The sequence below is a fragment of the Odontomachus brunneus genome, unplaced genomic scaffold (assembly GCF_010583005.1).
Source record: "Odontomachus brunneus isolate Ranch 3 - 2012 unplaced genomic scaffold, Obru_v1 Obru_scaffold_005, whole genome shotgun sequence".
Lineage (NCBI taxonomy): Eukaryota > Metazoa > Arthropoda > Insecta > Hymenoptera > Formicidae > Odontomachus > Odontomachus brunneus.
The window spans coordinates 2,587,217-2,606,137 of NW_022639455.1; the positions used below are offsets into that span (position 1 = coordinate 2,587,217).

Consider the following 18,921-nt stretch of genomic DNA (forward strand, 5'->3'; position numbering starts at 1 on the left):
AGATGACATCTTTTTATATGAGCTGATATAACAACTTGAATGTTGAATGTCGTGGATGGAGGTAATATAAATAATTGGTAGAACACACAGTTATTGAAAAAATATACTCTTTATACAATCGTAGATTCTCATCGCTTTGAGCTACTGAATATATATTCACCGAAAATAAATAATCAAACGAGATCGAAATCTATTCGACAGAATGCAATTTACACATATTACGCAATGAAATTAAAATATATTTGCATTAACACCCATAAGTAAAAAATACTGAAAAGATGTAGGTAATATAATATACAATGTACAGATAATACACACAATATTCAGGTCGCATTTATAGTAAAAAATAAATATAGCTTGATTTACGAAGTGTATATACACAATTTATACTCTGGTAAAAATTTTAAGGAATTAAAAATTAAAAATGAATGGTTGAATGAAAAATTTCTTTTTAAGCCCACTTTAGACGATCTTCCAGACAAGATTTCATAGACTTTTACGTACAATTTTACAAAGTAACACTTAAAAATTTACATATACGTAGACATAGAGAAGCATCTACAGATTTAACACTGATTCTTTAAGACTTTCGAGATAGCCGTGACATATAAAGCACATCAGTTGATACGCTTTCAAGTTGGATGTGTGACAAGCTCATAGACTAGTATTAAAAAAATCGGATGTAGTTTTAAGGTTCCTCACATTGTCTATCTCTTTTTAATGACGTCAGAAGTGAGAAAATGTATGCTAAAAATTCTTGTGAAATACGTTGAAATAAAAAGATATATATCTATAAAATGACACTTGCAATTGATTAAATAAATCTGTGAAATATTCCGTGCATTCCTCTTTTGCTTTAATGATGAATAATTTGTCATAAATTAACCTAAATATAAATAGGCGGAGAAATAGGTTAAGATGAATTGTATGTCACGTTAATTTACAACAAATTATTGATTGTTAAAGTAAAAGGAGGGTGCACGGAATATCTTATAAATTTGTTTTATCGATTACAAGTGTTATTTTATGGATGTATATTTTTATTTCAACATATGTCGCAAGAATTTTTCGCATGCATTTTCTCGCTTCTGACGTCATTAAAAAGAGATAGACAATGCGAGGGAGCAATTAAAGAGTGCAATGCTCGCAGTAAAGACCATCCTGCTCTGGATGTTGTAATAATCGGCTAAAGTGGGCACAACTTATGCATTAGGCACAACGGTTCAACCAAGTCAATGTACCTTCAATATCTCACACAATAATCCCTCTTCGTCTGAAGTGGATCATCTGCTCCCTCGCCGATCGCTCGTAGAACTTGGTCCTCGGGTCTACTGCGGGTAACTCCGGGCACTAAAAACATAATAGGACGAAAAATCGCATCGGAAAGCTTCAATAGATATTGAATACAAATGTATAATATGTAAAATAACAATGATTATCCGTAATGAATTATTTATAAAATCGTCGGCCGAATTTGAAAATCGCCTAGCTCACAAAATCCCAATTTTACAGAAGAGCCAAAAACTGGTAACTTCCGTAAAACAACGAATTTTAAAATTCGTGGTTTTACAAAAGTTATCAATTTTTTTCTCTCCTGCAAAATTGGAATTTTGTGAGTTAGGAGATCTTCTAATTTGGCCAACGAAATGGACAGTACACTAGCGAACGATATTGATGAGCGTGTGAGTTGAATAACTTACTCCCGAATCACGCCGCATTTCCAATGCTTTTATCATTGCTTTATTTATATTATTTTCTCTGTCACCGTGAGAAGGATGTGACGACACCCATGGTATCTCTGACGGTAAGACCTCCATTTCCGTCAGCGTTCTCAACGTAGCCCAGAATACGACAGCTTCACGCAGGTCGATACAGGCCTGCGTTAAAAATGCATATTCGTGCAAGCATAAAATTCGTATCGACATTACATTAATAATATACATTCCAAACGGAGATAATTTGATTTATGACTTCCTAAGTTATAGAATGTAATATTAAATTATTAAGTGATATCTCACATACTTTTGCAGACAATTTTATCGCTACTTCGTCAGCTTCATTCTCCAAAACTCTATTATACGGAAGTTCGTATACGATTTTCGTTATCCGATCTCCTATCGTATGAACAATAGCAGCTGCCATGTCGGGGAATGTAAACCAAACTAACAATATAGGTACTGCTATTAGTAAATCCAATAGAAATTGATCGGACATCATTTCAAGCTGTTGACAGAAATCATTAATTAATCTTGTAGAGTGGTTGCGATATATCTGAAATTTATCCTCTCCTTTTGTAATATATATTATTATACTTACCGAATGTGAGAGTAATGAATGAGCCATTTCGTGTGCCAACAGAAATTCCAATTGATCATCATTTTCAATGTACCTTAGTAAGTCTAGAGAGACAAAAATACTTCCATCCTAAGGAAAGAAATTGTATGAGGAAAGAGATAACACGATGAGATTGATAATGTACTTACTGGTAGAGTAAATGAATTCATTAGCGGTATATCAATAACAGTTAAATTCCACTTTGTTTCTCTCATAGATTTCAAGTCTTTATTTGCTACTATAAGCCTTCTAAATGCCCTTAAGATTCTTTTGTAAGCAGGATGATCTGGTGGTACTATATTTTTTTTGTAGATTTCTAGTTGCTAAAAATGCCACAGAAAGAAAGATTTATATATTTATCGTGTATAACATATAGAAATTTTTTAGATACACACGATTATATTTACTTACAAGTTCATGAAGCCTTTTTCCTAAGTCTCTCTCCTGTTCCTTGTTGAAAATAATAAATCTTGAACGCTGTGTCAGTGGATCAGTTTTGAAGTGAGTTATATAATAAGTAAACAACATTAGGCCATAAAATCCAAAGCAGCCTTGTAAAAAAAGATTAAGTAAGATAAGTTGTATGATATAAAAAACATACTGTAATGTACAATTAATTAAAGTTTAAAAAAGCTTACCCAAGAACATATTGCGTCTCTCTCTGTACCACTGCTTGTATTCCTCCTTTTCCTCTTTAGATTTACGTGCCCACCACTTCTTAATAGTACGTCCCATCAAAGCTGCACCAATGTGTAGGACAGGACGCAGAAGTAGAGTCATAATTGGTGGGATACATAAGTGTTGTGTGGTGCGAAAGTCACATTTTTGCAATTTGAAGTATTGCAACTGTCCGCTGTCCAATCTCTCTTGAACAAGAAACCTCTTGCGCAACCACGTATGAAAATGATGACTTCCCACAGAACGAAGGACAAAGTAGCTTATGCTCAACCGAGCATTTCTTTGATATGAATTTCTTAATACAGACAACATGTCTCAGAAAGCAGAATAGAGACCCAAACACAACAATTACATCCACGAAACAAATGAGGATACAAAGCAATCGTATAAAATTGAGTGCGATGCTACAGAACTAAAATTTCGGACAATATCCCCTTAGATTTTTATACAAAATATATGTTCAACAGAAAAACAAATAAAATAACAAAGAAAATAACAGTAAAAAATTATATAAATTAGTAACAATTCAAAATTAACAAGCAGTTCTTACAAATCCACTGGCAATCAAATCAACATTTGACACAGTATAGTAACACATCAAGGTAAAAGTTGAAGGTCTTTTAGAGAAAATCATCACTAGATCATCTCAACGATTTAACAAACGTAGTGTTGTCTGTGTAGAGACAGAGGTGTACAGATCTCTCCAATCATATATAATTCACAAAAGCTGTCAACAGGAGTAGGCATACGCCAAGTCGTGCATGATAATTGAACATTATCCCGCCAGCTATGCCGTACTTGAGAGCAGAGCAGAGCATCTTCCTCGAGAAAAATATCGTTATCAAGTGCAGCCAAGTTGGACGTCGCTGAATTCTAACGAAACACGATGGATCCCTCAGCGCATGGAGCTCGTTGCTTTTCGAGCGTGTCGTCGTCCACCAATCTGTGCCCATTCGATCGCAATTCACGGTCCCGACTTGATCATTCGACAGTTTTGGTTCTAGCTAGAGCAATTGTCTTCAAAGGACAGCTGCTCGTGAAAGTGACGTCTGCGTACCTGATAGAGACGCGAGGAGATAATGAGTGTTATCAGAATAACGAGGTGAACTAATGACAATGGAGAAGATATTGTGAAGACATTCCACAAAGAACTCTCATTCGTGTCACTTCACATTTCAGTTGTGGACATTTTCCAATAACAATATTAACTTAATTTATGTTGACAGACATGCATTTCAATTTTTCTGATTCATCGTCCGCGCGGTTACTGAGCCGGTATAACCCTAATCAAAGATTATCTAACAACTTACGTAATTGTATGAAATAACAATTTCCATTCAATTTATACCCGTTGCTTGCGCGCACAATTGTAACCATTGATAAATAAAATTTTTCCTGATCAGACGTTGGGCCGAATTATTTGTAAAATAACAGATCTTTTAATTTGCTGTTAAGGAGATACTGGAGTTGATGATGAACTCGAACAATGTCGATAATGCAGAGACGATCGTCACTAACATAATCACGCTTCTTGAATTTCTTGTATATATAAAACTTACATGAATGTGTTGCTTTGTTTTACTATATTCAATGAAAAACCTAATTAAATATATATAAATCTTTCTGTAAACTTTTTCGATATTCTTAAGCTTCCAAATGCAGATTTGAAGGCAGAGCAATGTTCTTCAAAATTTTTCAGTTTGGCACATCCACTCTTTTGCGTCGTCTACAATTGGTGCTTTCCAATTGCTTAACACATCTTGACACACACGTTTACAAAACTAATTTATTGGTCACATATTATCTAAAATATTTTGTAAGATAATATGCAACCAATAAACTGGTTTTGTGTAACACAGTTACGCAACTGGAAAGCATCCAATGACAGGAGTAGTAGTAATAAGAAATAAGCAGTAAGTAAATGGATCAATCACAATCGATTATTGTTGAATCATGAGAATGGAATTGGTCAATTTACTTACTGCTTATTTCTTATTACTCCTTATACTCTTATACTCCTACTGCCATTGGCTTGGTTTACATCATGCACTTGATACGCGTATTAAATAATAACTTTCTATTAGATAATCTTAAGACCGACAATGCATATCAACAGCAACGCATTCTATCAATACAATACGTTTTGTTGATGAGTATTATACCAGCTTAATATACCATTGATTATACATATCGTTGATATTAAGATTATCTAATAGAAAGTTACTATTTAGTACGCGTATCAAGCACGATGTAAACCAAGCCATTGGCCCATATTCTCAATCCTCTTTTATCTATAAAAGTGCCTCTAATGCCCAACTTCTTCACCTCCGGTTAACTTTGGGTGCTTTTCAGTTGCGTACACCGTGTTACGCAAAACCAGTTTATTGGTTGCATATTATCTTACAAGATATTTTAGATAATATGTGACCAATAAACTGGTTTTGTGTATGTCAAGTTGTATTAAGTAATTGGAAAGCACCTTTTGTCTACTAGTTATTCTATTGAAATTGATCAATCATATTTATGGTTGGCAAGATTAACCAATCACGGTTGACATTTATCCGACAGATAAAGTTAACCGGAGGTGAAGAAATTGGGCATAAAAGAGAGTTAGAAGCCACCTGATTGACTGAAAAGCAATATTCAAGGCACTTTTATCGATAAAAGAGGGTCCAGAATATAGCCCATAATTGCAGCCACAGCCGCAGTTGCGAGTCGCTAGTGTGATACGGCTATTAGGCCAGTTCTACAATATGTCGTATGTCGCTGTCAGACATCGGAACGCAGTCGATAGTCCAATAAGGAACTTCTTAGTTGCTTTATTAGTTGCATCAGGAATCGTGCCGTTGTCTCCACTATTTTCGTAGGGTGGGACCCGATTGACCACGATACGATTGGACACAGATTGTAATGATTGGTTCGACCTAGTAATTCACTAGATAATTCTTTTCATCGGTTAGTTGTGTCCAATCGTATCGTGGTCAATCAGAACGCTCCCATTTTCGTGTATGTACCACCTATAAGTCCTTAGTTAATTCCAATAACGAACAACCTGTACCTCCTAACCTTACAAATCCTGATGTCATACATACTCCATATAGCATAAGTCGTAAATATCCTCGGGGAAGGCTGAAGGTTTTGCGGTATATCCACTAAAATTAGGAGAAAAAATAACAATTGTATGCACGAATCGACATATTGAAGTCATTTGGAGTATGTCAATCTACCACGACGAACTGGAAATCGAAGATTTTGAGTACGATAAGAGGAGATTTATTATTACCCGTGTCCTTGCGGTGATCAGTTTCAGATATCGAAAGCCGACCTAATCGCCGGCGAAGAAGAAGCCACGTGTCCCTCCTGTTCCTTAGTAATTAAAGTGATATACGACAAAGAAGCCTTTTCTTCTAAACAAAGGGAGTTTATAAAGGGTGAACTTGTAAAGGCAGAACTCGTTAAAGACTAAAGGTGAATAATATCACATTTGTAAAGTTGTTCACACTAATGGATGAAAAAAATAATAACAAGCTTCAAGAATGTTTTATGTGTTAAATGTTTACTATTGTTTAGTTATTTATTAATAATTTATTAATAATTAAGTTATTAATAATTTTTGTCTATTTTTAGATCTCTTAGGAAACTCTAGATCGCTTAAAAAAGCTTAAATTCTCAACAAGAATGGCAGGGCGTGGTAGAGGAAAGCCTACGTTGTCCATCAACACTGAAAAATCGGACAAGGGAGAACTGCCACCAGTAAAACCTCCACCAGATTATCCTGATGTAAATCTCACACGTACACGCTTTGAGATGACCAACGAGCTTGAGTATTTAGTAGAGTTGAAAAGGGGTTTTGTTGAGTCTATGCGGAACTCTGAGTACTACTTGCAACTAGAAGAAGAGAAGAAGGACATTGAAAGATATTCTGATTGCTATAGGGAAACGATTAAAGAAAAATCGGTGCGCGAGATCGTTGATTGCGACTGGAGCATGTTTCCGGCGGAATTAGCACCGTCATCGGAGCGTAAAAAGACTGTTTCAAAGACAAAAAGTGACAAAAAGGAGATGATTAAAGCTAAGAGGAAGAAGCCAAGACCCATAGACGACGACGACGACGATGACGATGATGGTGGCAACAAGCAGAATACTGAAGTGAAGCTGCAGCAGCAGAAGAGCCAGCAGGCGCAAAACAACACGGACAAGGAAATGAAGAATATCAAGGAGGAGGAGGAGGACTCAGAGGATTCGGAGAATATGGAGGAGTACGAAGAAGTAGACCAAGAAATGGATTATGGCACTGATTATCTGAACAATTACTTCGACAACGGCGAGGATCTCGACGACGATGACGACAATCCGGACGACGGGCCTGTTTATTGATATTGTCGTTGGGTATCGCCCGTAGAGCCTGCCCTTCCCCTTTTCCCTCTCATCACCCCGTGAAGCTTGCATTCGATTAAATCTGGACGATCTGTTCGATCTACCAGTCTTCTACAGGTGTGTCCTCGCGGATTGATTATATATCGTACTGTTAGACGATGACGACGACGATAACGACGACGGGGAAATTTTGGTCCACAGAATCACCACTAAGTTCGGCAAGAAAACACCGAATAATTATTCGCGAAAACCACGCGCGCGCGGAAAATTCGTATCTTCACTCGTTGTCGTCGCAGCAGCATGCTCACAGTCAGAATATCGGGTTGGCAACTTAATGCTCGGGTATTTACTTTCGTGTGTGAATTGCCGGCAGTTACAGTGCCACGAGAAGTTTACAAGTTACACAATCGGTGGTGCCGCTTGAGGGGCTGAGTCGCGAATTCAATCCGGCTATTAAGGTTCTACTGATTCAACACTGTTCCAATGACAGAAACATCAATAATATAATTATCTTGAATATTTCCAAAAAGAAGAGAGAGGGAGCTTTTAAAATTTTGTTAAAAGCTATTTCTTTATGCTAAGTTGTGATGTTTAAAGCGTGATCTACAATATACTCTGCTTCTTTCTTCTTTCTCTTTATCTCTTTCTGACTCAAACCTCAAGCTTTAAGCCAGAAAAAGATAGAAGACAAGAAACAGGACGCAAAGAGCATATTGTAGATCAGACATAATGAACATTCAATCATTGTGTTATTTCAGTAATTTTATTGTATTACTTCGGTAATTAGTACATAGTTCATTCTTCGGCTCGTTACTCTGATACAACCGCCATTGTCTAAAGGCTCGTCTACAATGTCTGTAAGAGTATAGCTGTAAGGCTATAACATGAGCATGAAAATAATTCATTTCGCGTCTTACAGCCTTACAGCCATATTCTTACAGACATTGTAGACAAGCCTTAATATACCTCATCAAAATTGCAATCGACATTTATTGATTATCTCATTTCCCGTTGCGTTTGTCGATTGCCAGCAAATCAAAGTTTTGTACAAATGTTAGTCTTGTTAATAATTCCATTAAATATTTATTAACAAAAATATAAAACACTGATCGTGCTCTTTTATTAGTTCGGTCATCGGGAAATTTATCTTACAGATGCAGAGCGCAAAACCCGATGTGATCAGTCACAGATGACCGGGGAAACAATTCTGTGACATCGGCCGGTCTCGCCAGTGAAAAATGATCTCAATTAGGAGTAAGGAATCTCCAAATTAAATATTAAAAATCGAATTCCGTAATAACCTTCTAGCTCTTACGGAAAAACAACATATTGATTAGCTGTCGTGCAGACTTCCGCCGCGCGTATTGTGTGCAGGAGCTATTAGTCTTCATAGCCCCTCGTCTATAATCGCACTTTTCGCTCCGTACATATTTTTACATCCATGCTCAAAAGAATTACGCTCTATACATAATGTCCCATATTCTGAACTCTCTTTTATAGATAAAAATACTTTGAATATAGCTTCTCAGCCAATCAGGTGGCTCTTAAGCCTCTTTTAAAAGCACTTTTATAGAAAAATTAAAATTACGAAATTTTGTTGAAAAGAAAATCAGAATAATTAAAGATTAGATAATGAATCAAATTGAAACTCTATTATAAAAAAAAATTAATGTAACTACAGATAATATATCAAATATTACCTCAGTAATAACGATCTTTAATATGAAAAATTGAATTATAAATTACATAAGATAAACTTTAAATAAATTGCCTTCTATCGTCAATATGTACCACAGTTGAATTATTTGTAATTATGTTATATGTGGCTACTTCAAGCTTCTACGCCATTCCTTGATTGTCCTTGATGTTCCTACTTGCGGCATGAGACGGATGGGAGTAATGGATCCTGCACACAGGACGCGGTAATAGGTTTGTTCTTTCGACCTGACCTAGGGCTGCACTGGAACTGTACTAGTTGAAGAAAGTTCAAGATAGTGCAGACCAATGCAAAGATACATATGGGTCTGAAAAGAACGGGTAAGAGCAAGTTAGAGCAGTGTAAGATGGCGGACAACATGGCTGGATTAAATAACATAGATCAATTTATGGTCATGTTTTCGCACTTATAGCATTTTATGTTTTGTTGAACAATCCTATTTTTTTTAAAAACTGTTTTGAGTTGGATACCCATACAACAAATCTCTCCGAAAAAACGTCCAAGAGCCTTCCCAGGATGTCTTTCGGATATTTTGTGCTGTTTGGATAACATTCTAAATACTTCTTTTATGTCATTCTACATTATATATTTATTATATATTTATCTACATTATATATTTATTATATATTTAAGTATTTACTTACTGTTTATAGATTCCGTCGTCGGATTATTTCTTCTACGTAATGTCAACTAGGTATACCGATTTTACAGGTTATAGATACAAATTTAAATTTTTTCGGTTAGCTGCCCTGCACTACTTACTCTAGGTTTGTTCTTTCGACTGTAAACTGGCTGCACTAGTTCACGAAGTTTGCACTAATGCGTTCTTTCGATCAGAACAGTGCAAGAAAATGTGTTCTTTCGAACAGTGCAGGCTGAACTAGTGCAGCGAGTTCAGTGAACTGACTGCCCTAGGTCTGGAGGTAGAGCAAGCAGTGCAGGGCAGCTAACCGAAAAAATTTAAATTTGTATCTATAACCTGTAAAATCGGTATACCTAGTTGACATTACGTAGAAGAAATAATCCGACGACGGAATCTATAAACAGTAAGTAAATACTTAAATATATAATAAATATATAATGTAGATAAATATATAATAAATATATAATGTAGAATGACATAAAAGAAGTATTTAGAATGTTATCCAAACAGCACAAAATATCCGAAAGACATCCTGGGAAGGCTCTTGGACGTTTTTTCGGAGGGATTTGTTGTATGGGTATCCAACACAAAACAGTTTTTAAAAGAAATAGGATTGTTCAACAAAACATAAAATGCTATAAGTGCGAAAGTGTTGTCCGCCATCTTACACTGCTCTAACTTGCTCTTATCCGTTCTTTTCAGACCCATATGTATCTTTGCACTGGTCTGCACTATCTTGAACTTTCTTCAACTAGTACAGTTCCAGTGCAGCCCTAGGTCAGGTCGAAAGAACAAACCTTCTACCTCCAGACCTAGGGCAGTCAGTTCACTGAACTCGCTGCACTAGTTCAGCCTGCACTGTTCGAAAGAACACATTTTCTTGCACTGTTCTGATCGAAAGAACGCATTAGTGCAAACTTCGTGAACTAGTGCAGCCAGTTCAGGTCGAAAGAACAAACCTGTAAACACCCAGTATTGAGTGGTCTTGAACTATGAAGATACTAGATGGTTGTACCTATTACATTTTCCGACCCAAATGGAACTAACTCGTACTTGATTTAACGTAAATACCCATAGGCTGCGTTCCGAAATTCACTGCCAGTGCTGAAATTCTATAGTATACGTAACATGAATTATAGATTTTCAGTACTGACAGTGAATTTCGGAACGCAGCTATACAGATAACATTTGGTGGAAGAAAGATAAAAGAGAACTAGTGCAGCCAGTTCAGCAATAGAAACAGATTCACAGTTTGGAGGCCCTGCTTGGCTGCGTTCAGATTCCCCACCCGGGTGTATTCTATTACTAGAAGTGCTATAGTATATGTAACATATACTATAGTGTTTCTAGTAATAGAGTGCACCCAGATGAGGAATCTGAACGCGTCCTTACCGCCTCTACGTCCTAACCTTACAAATTCTAATTTTACACATGCTTCACATAGCATAATAAGTCGCAAATATTCTCGAGGAAGACTGAAGGTTTTGCGACATATCCACTAAAATTAGGAAAAAAATAGCATAATTGTATACACGACTCGAGATACTGAAATCATTTTAAGCATGTCAATCTACCACGACGAAGTGGAAATCGAAGATTTTGAATACGATGAGGAAGAAGAGATTTATTATTACCCATGTCCTTGCGGTGATCAGTTCCAGATATCGAAAGCCGACCTGATCGCCGGCGAAGAAGAAGCCACGTGTCCCTCCTGTTCCTTAGTAGTCAAAGTGATATACGACAAAGAGGCCTTTGCTTCTAAGCAAAGAGAGTTTGTAAAGGGTGAGCAGGCAGAACTCGTGACGTTAAAGGTGAGTAATATCACACTTGTAAATTTGTTTACACCAATGAATGAGAAAAATGATAACAAGCTTCAAGAATATTTTATGTGTTAAATAATTGTTCACTGTTTTTTAATTATTTATCAATAATAATTGTTGACTATTTTTAGATTCCTTAGGAAACCTTAGATCACTTAAGAAAGCTTAAATCCTCAACAAGAATAGCAGAGTATTACTGAGCAGTTGGAGCTTGCTACATGATAACTGGCACAAGTCTTACCACTTCCATTGGATTATCTTGAGCTAGATTTCACACCAACCATGAATATCGATCTTGAAAATTTAATAGACATGAAAAGGGGGTTTACTGAGTCTATGCAGAACTCTGTATATTTGCATCCAGATGAAGAGAAGGATATTGAATGTTGTTCTGATCGTTATCAGGATACAAGCAGAGAAAAATCAGTGTGCGAGATCGTTGATGTCGTCTGAAGTAGATTACTGGCAGAATAGCACCATCATCAGAGCGTAAGAAGACTGCTTCCAAAGCAAAGAATGGCATAAAGGGGATCAAAAAGGAGGAGAAGGAAGACAAGGATGAGGAGAACTCAGAGGAAGAATGATACAAAGAGGTGGACTATGGCACCGATTACCTGAACAATTACTTCGACAACGACTAGGATGTCGACGACGATGACGACAATCTGGACGACGGGGCTATTTATTGATCGTTGGGTGATAGCGCGATGATAGATAGATCTCGATGGTTCGAGTCACAATTAGGATTCGAGTACGAACGTTTACAGAATTCAATGCCGTACGATGTGTAAAGTTTCCTTTTTTTTATTATGCATCATTTCATACGCCATTATTCATAATAACATTGCCTGGACATGAAGATCGATTGGGGCGCGAGTATTACACTGGGGATAAAGATCGCTTGGTCGCTCGCATGGCTCATGGAATAAATGCAACCCGAATGTAATCCACGCTAGAACTTATGTGTCTCCTTTCCTATTCATGCGTAGCTGAGGACGAATTCTCTCTTTGGTGACATTATGTGTGTATGCATGTATGTATGTGTGGTACAGTATAGTATAATATGTATCTCCAAGTATTTGGATATATCTGACTGTCCGGACACCCGAAGTCGGTTCTGAAATTCTGAAAATTTAAATTCGCGTTGTTAAAATCCAAGTTCGTTAAAATTTTTCGGATTGGATTTCAAGCAGAGCTATTTCCGTGTAAAACTCTAACTGAAACACGCGCTTGAAAATTCTACAGTCGTAACAATTTAATAAATATTGATTGTCAAATTTTTGAGAGGGATCTGTCAATTTAATCGATTTCCTTAGATCAATATTATTGGCTCGATACTTGAAACCTGCCTCACGGAACTCGGATTTGAATTTAGAGTTGGTTGTGAGTTTTTCAGCTGAATCGCAATTAATATCGCGTATATAATTCCAATGAAATACTCAAATATCTAGCTCTCAATTAAGATCTGAACGGCCTGAGACAAGTTTCAAGTAATATTAATACGAATCTTCGATTCGGATCCGGTTTCAACGCTTCAGCTGTTCGCGTGTATCTTGGAAAATCGGAATTTGAAGCGTGATGTTTACTTACTATTCGAATAATCGGGTATTCGGATAGCGTCAAATCCGAAAAACATTGGAGCCTTAATCTGTATGTTTGTATGTATATATATGTGCTAATCTATACTGTGTTCCAAAACGGTTTGGGCACTTTTTCCTCGATGCAATTAGGAACGCAGCTATTGGCTGAGATGAGAGAACGTGACTTCTTAGAATGAATGAAAAACGAGTTCCTCCACTTGAGCCGTCAGCCACGTTCCCAAAGCGCGTTGAAGAGAGAAGTGGCCGAGTAGTTTTGAAATCTGGTGTACGTGGGGCGATCTTGAACTTTAATTAACAGCAAGACTTTTACGCGCTAATACACAATGCGTTCGTTTATTGCAGCCCATCATTTCCTCTTCTCGCCCCCTTGCTTCGCTTCGTGGGAACGCGAGGACCGAGAGGGTGTGGGGGAGGGGGCGAAGTTGTCGGTGTGACGTAGCGATTGTTGCGTCGGTAGTTGCTTTTGTACGGCCGCAAACTCAAACCCGGCAGGCACGCGCGTGATGGAACGATTGAAACAATCCAGGGCTCACAGGAAGCGTCGGCGTGTTCTTTATTACGAGAGTATTTCAATATTTTTCTCCTAATATATAATATATATTTATATATATATATATATAATATATATATAGCCATAATAATCTCTGCAATTATTGTAATAAATGACCCGCCTCTATGATGCGATCGGAGGGTATACAAACGCAACGTTTCGGGATTTGGGATCAGCGAGGGTGGAATGGAAGGGAGAGAAGGAGGGTGGAATCGGTGGGGTGAAGGGACAGGGTGAGAATCGAGTACGCACAAAAGTATCGTAGTGTTACGCAATGCTTTACGCACACCTCTCGTCAGGGGTGTCCCGATCCTCTTATCTTATTTCGTCCTTTCATCTTCTCTTCGTTCATACGTCCTTTCTTCGTTTTTTCTTCCCTTACGAGGCTAATATAAATTAACACGGAGTAAGAGGGCTCTCTCTCGAGACAATCCCTCTTCAGTCGCCGATCATTCGTCGTCCTTAAGGCCGGGTTCGCGATCGGAGGGTGTCTGCGCGGCTGTTTCAGAGGGCTCCGAGTCTTTCGCGAACAAATCGACAGACAGACGGAGAGAAAATTGCGTGTGAAATGTCTTCCTTTGCCTCTTTATGGTTTATATATTATAATATGTGAATGTATGTATGTATATATGTATATATCTCTAGGCTCGACATGACGATCTCGTAAAACGTGTACAATTTGGAGCGTCACGATTTGGCAGTAAATCGAATAAGCGATGTTGCATGATGCGCTGCGGCCCTTCGTCGTGTTATCGTGCGGCAGCGGTGGCAGCACACGCGAGAACCTCCTCTTCTCCGACCGCAATAAGAGCGCTAATTATCGTCGTAACGTAATCGCGAGGGATATATCAGAGACGAGTCTGTCGATCGCCCACGACGAATCGTGCGAGAACACACCACGGCGTCACCACGCGGAAACTCCTACGCGCATTTCACGATCATCGAGCGTGTTTCAGCGACATTTAATTGGTTCCACCGCGTGGAACATCTGCGAGAGAGAGAGAGAGAGAGAGGAGGGAGGAAAAGAGAAAGAGAGAGATTCGTCGTGTCGAGAACACATGTAACTCGTAACTCCGAATGTAAAAGTTCTTATCAGACTCGGTATTGGAGATTGATAATCACCCATTGTACATTAGAATCCGGCGAATCGACTGACTCCGTTCCGATTGATCAACTTTCAATTCTCAGTTTCCAACACCGAGTCCGACACGAACTTAACGTGGCTGTGCATATGTAGGTCTAAGTCATTCGCGGCGCTTTCGTTGTATCGTCGGCGTGACGCTCGTATATTGCGTGAAATATTTTACAAAGTATATGTGTGTGTGTGTGTCTGTATATGAGTGTGCATGGAAAAGAGATCCTTGTATTTTGTGTGAAGGAAAGAACCCGCCTGCCTCTTATCATCTCTCCTAAGCTCTCTTATGAACGATAAAACCGCCATCGCCTGCACCATCCTTTGTCGCGCGTATCGTAATGAAAAGATCGCGAAATTAGCTAACTGAGAGGCTGATTAAGACGTCCGCTGCTGAGTTACTCGAACTGAAAATCGATCACTATAGTCCGCGCCATATCTTTAGTATTATATTGATGCGAAAGGCTCGTTATACTTTTCCCTTCGATTCTCGTAGAAGTTTGACTATTGAAATATAATAAATCCTCATTAAACATCTGAGAAGAATACCCAGTCATTGTCTCGTTCATATTTCCATTCGTAGGAATTATTAATTCTTCGAAATTGGATAATTTTGTTTTCTATCTTATTCTTTTTTTTGACAAATCTTTTGCACCAATTTAATATCTATACTCAGCATAGCGCATATTCGCACTCGTGTACATATAAAGTTTATTATTTAATAGACCAATTGAGTATTTTATCACGTTCGCCACCACGCTTTATTTGGAGAATTCTCGCCACAGACCACATTACATTCGTTCACGTGTAATTGTGTAAAACAGACTCGGAGTTTGTTTATATGCGGATGTACAAAGAACGCATGCGATTTTGATGGCAAACGAGAAAAAAGAATGATTGTGTCAATCAGAAAACAGTAAAATTAATAATAAAATATGGCATAGCTTTTATTTCTGGCTTCAGTAATTTTTACGTATGTTGACCTATGCGACATCATCAGTCAATAGCAATGCGATTCGCTGCCTGAAAAAATGTATTCTTGAGGCAACGAATCAGTAGGTTAGCGCATCTAAGAATTCCTAAAAATACCTGCGAAACGTCCGAATCAGACAAAGAAGAATCTACGCGGCTCAAACCTAGAAACCAAATCTAATCCCAGCGAGAAATGACTCGTCGATCGACGAGTCATTTCTCGCTGAGATATTCATGGACACCGCGAAGGCCTCAAATATCAACTAAGAATTCATTCTTGAAGACAGAAAGGAAAGCTACGCCATATTTGACTATTTTTCTGGTCGACACAACTGTTCTTTTTTTCCGCATATTAAGTAAAGCTGCAAGTTTCTAGTAAAGGTAAACTTAAGACGAGAGAGATCGATGCGTGATACATGTGCGACGCTGGTGGCGAACGTGTTAACAACGTTACACCGTGTCTATCGATCTGTCGTTCAATCGATCGGATATCTGTATGTCACGTGTCGCTGGTATTACGAATCCTCTCGTCGCACACAATGCGTTTCTAACGGAGTAGAATCAGTTGATGAGATCTGTCAATGTGGATTTGAATATGCCCTTCTTTCTTCTCCTTGCTTCTCGTCGTCTTACGTTTGCTTCTTCTCGCTTTACTTCAGTGAAGCTTGCTTGCTTGTCGTTGTCTATGATCCTTCGCCTCTTCACTCTTTTTGTTTTTGTCCTCCAGCGCTTCTTCTTACCTTCTCTGAGCTCGTTAGCTTCATGCTTCCGCGACGCTGTCAATTAATCGTCATTCAGCCCGCTCGGACTCACGCTCCGAATTGTCCAGCGTGATGCAAATTTGCGCAATAAGCGGCGGGGTCTCATCGTGGCTCTGTACCATTGTCTCTAACGACATCTCCGTCGTCTATTTACGACTGACCAATTATTACAATGGTTCCTCCCCGCAATATCGACGTGCGCAATGACTTAATTGTTTATTAAATAATTGCGCAGGGCGAAGAATCATTCGACGACGATCCGGCAACTCGTAAACGTCTCGAGTACCTCGCAAATTAATTCTTTGTAACTCGTTAGATTTTTCTACGGGGCGCTTCACCAAATTCGACAATTTCTTCGCGTCAGACACGACTGATGCGTGTGGAGTTTGCTAACTTCGCGTGACGCATTAGTTTGGATTCTTTTCTCAAGACGGCAGAAACGACTTGCTCGTTTCCTGCGTGAACGGGTCGAATACAGCGCGATGTGACGTTTCGGTAAAATCACTGAACAAGTCGGCTTCTAAGTTCGCACGGGCAGTGTGAAAGCTTGCGAGGTGCTTCTTCGACGTTTCCCTAAGCGGCCGTAAAAAGCCGCTATATATATACATCTCCCAATAGTGGCGTTGCTCACACCGAACCGCTCGTCGTATCTTTATTGTCCGAGCGAAAGGAAAGAGGAAATCTGTGATCTGTGAAGACTACGTTTGTCGCAACGATATATTAACCCAGATAACCAAACCTGCACGAGCAGATTTTGCGCAGTCTGTTAGCAGTGTCTCGTGATAGAAATCTATATTATTTGTATCATATATTATTATATATTCGTCATGTCGCTTTGTTCAAACTTACGGAGAGAATGTTAGTTTCTTCCTTTTTTTCGTATAAATTCTCTTCAGTTTTAACTGGGTATTTCTACTTGCGCATTCCACCGAAGTGCGTATTCATCCTCAATTTCGAGATGATTATAAATAAAATGAGCACGAGCGAAATTACATGTACCTTCGCATGACGTGTACATGAAAATACTGTAGTAATAGTAGTAAATAGAAGAACGAGTAGATCTAGTGCAAATTGTGTAGATCATTTGATCTATCATAATATCTCGCTGTTTTTAACTAAAGTTATAATCATAGCCCCAGTCTCCGACAAGTCCCGAAGTGGAAACAGACCTTTGCTGTAATAATAGCAAAGTTTTTCACAGCACATTTTAGAAGGTACAATAAGTCACTGCAGAATGTCGATCCATCTCTCGGTTCTCGAAGTTCTACAGCAAGTTTCACTGCAAAATTCTCTCCTACAGATCTATAGATCTCCATAAATTAACATGATTTTCTAATTGAATCCTATTTACAGACGCCGCGACTAATTGTCTCCAATTTCTATTAGAGCCATCGACTCGGCAATGTGGTCTATTTTACAAAAGCGTGCTGTCATTGCAACGATTACTTCATCGTTGAGACAAACATCGTAGTACATCACAATCCAGTAAGCAATCTGTGCGCAGACTGACGTCAGATTGTTGACAGATTCAAGCAAAATCTGTCGACAGATCCATAGACATCTGTGTTACAATCTGCTGTTAAATTGTGCTGACAAAGTCTGCTGACAGGCTCTGATGGCAGAATGCGCGCAGATCCTGTTGTTGTTGGAGTCTGTCAACAAACTCTGCAACGAGCAATTTATCTCCAATCTGCTGTCAGAGTCTGATAAACAGATACTGTATGCAATCTATGTCACGAAAAAGAAATAATATAAATAAAGATGTATATAATTTAATAATATATAATGTAATAATTCGCAATCTTTGCAGCAGTGATCGATTCTTAGCAATACTCTTGCTCGTTAGCTTCGCAATGGCGCGAGAACGAAACCACCGCCGCTCCCATTGAACTCGATCGATTTTGACCGCGAATCGAGCGGCTCGGCATGAGCAGAGCGGCGCGCACAAGTGCCAACGATACGTACACGTACGCGCGCATGTTCAATCCGAATGGAATTCTCCAAGATGGAAAGCTTCGAAACAGAGGATGCGACAGAACGAGTCGGAGTTGCGTCGAGAAATATGCTACTGCACAGTCACTCTTCTCCTGCAGTCGTAACTCGAATCGGTGTCCGAATGACGTTCGTGAGACGTGCGATCGAGCAACCGGTGACGATAATCACTTCCACATGGTGATGGCCGGAAGTCACACCGAAAGTCCGAACGACAGTACGAGTACCGATAAGATATCATGCACAGATTCGAGGAATTCGATCGCTCTGTCCTCCTCCGCTTGTATATGTATATATATATATATATATATATATATATATATATATATATATATATATATATA

At 38.5% G+C, this 18,921-nt stretch overlaps 3 protein-coding genes across 4 annotated transcripts; 2 read left to right on the forward strand and 1 right to left on the reverse strand.

Annotated features, from left to right (window-relative positions):
- Nucleotides 1-89: 89 nt before the first annotated feature.
- Nucleotides 90-4,776, reverse strand: LOC116848989 (metalloendopeptidase OMA1, mitochondrial-like). 2 transcript variants are annotated; one of them, XM_032825700.1, is made up of 8 exons: nt 4,572-4,776; nt 2,973-4,069; nt 2,746-2,885; nt 2,484-2,657; nt 2,317-2,424; nt 2,023-2,223; nt 1,701-1,877; nt 90-1,350 (listed from the first exon to the last, which is right to left on the reverse strand). In XM_032825700.1, exons 2-8 carry the CDS (start codon nt 3,322-3,324, stop codon nt 1,252-1,254), a joined length of 1,251 nt encoding a protein of 416 aa, XP_032681591.1. In that variant the 5' UTR covers nt 3,325-4,069; nt 4,572-4,776; the 3' UTR covers nt 90-1,251. The 2 variants fall into 2 exon arrangements, with proteins under 2 accessions (XP_032681591.1, XP_032681583.1); XM_032825692.1 differs by lacking the exon at nt 4,572-4,776 and adding an exon at nt 4,323-4,550.
- A 1,280-nt stretch (nt 4,777-6,056) lies between these two features.
- On the forward strand, nt 6,057-8,487 carry LOC116849592 (DNA-directed RNA polymerase III subunit RPC7). The gene is made up of 2 exons (XM_032826916.1): nt 6,057-6,480; nt 6,640-8,487. Exon 2 carries the CDS (start codon nt 6,691-6,693, stop codon nt 7,387-7,389), a length of 699 nt encoding a protein of 232 aa, XP_032682807.1. The 5' UTR covers nt 6,057-6,480; nt 6,640-6,690; the 3' UTR covers nt 7,390-8,487.
- Nucleotides 8,488-11,071: 2,584 nt separating this feature from the next.
- LOC116850157 (DPH3 homolog) lies at nt 11,072-18,366 on the forward strand. The gene is made up of 2 exons (XM_032828113.1): nt 11,072-11,560; nt 11,701-18,366. The coding sequence occupies exons 1-2, from the start codon at nt 11,312-11,314 to the stop codon at nt 11,707-11,709; spliced, it is 258 nt and encodes an 85-aa protein (XP_032684004.1). The 5' UTR covers nt 11,072-11,311; the 3' UTR covers nt 11,710-18,366.
- The last annotated feature ends 555 nt before the right edge of the window (nt 18,367-18,921 follow it).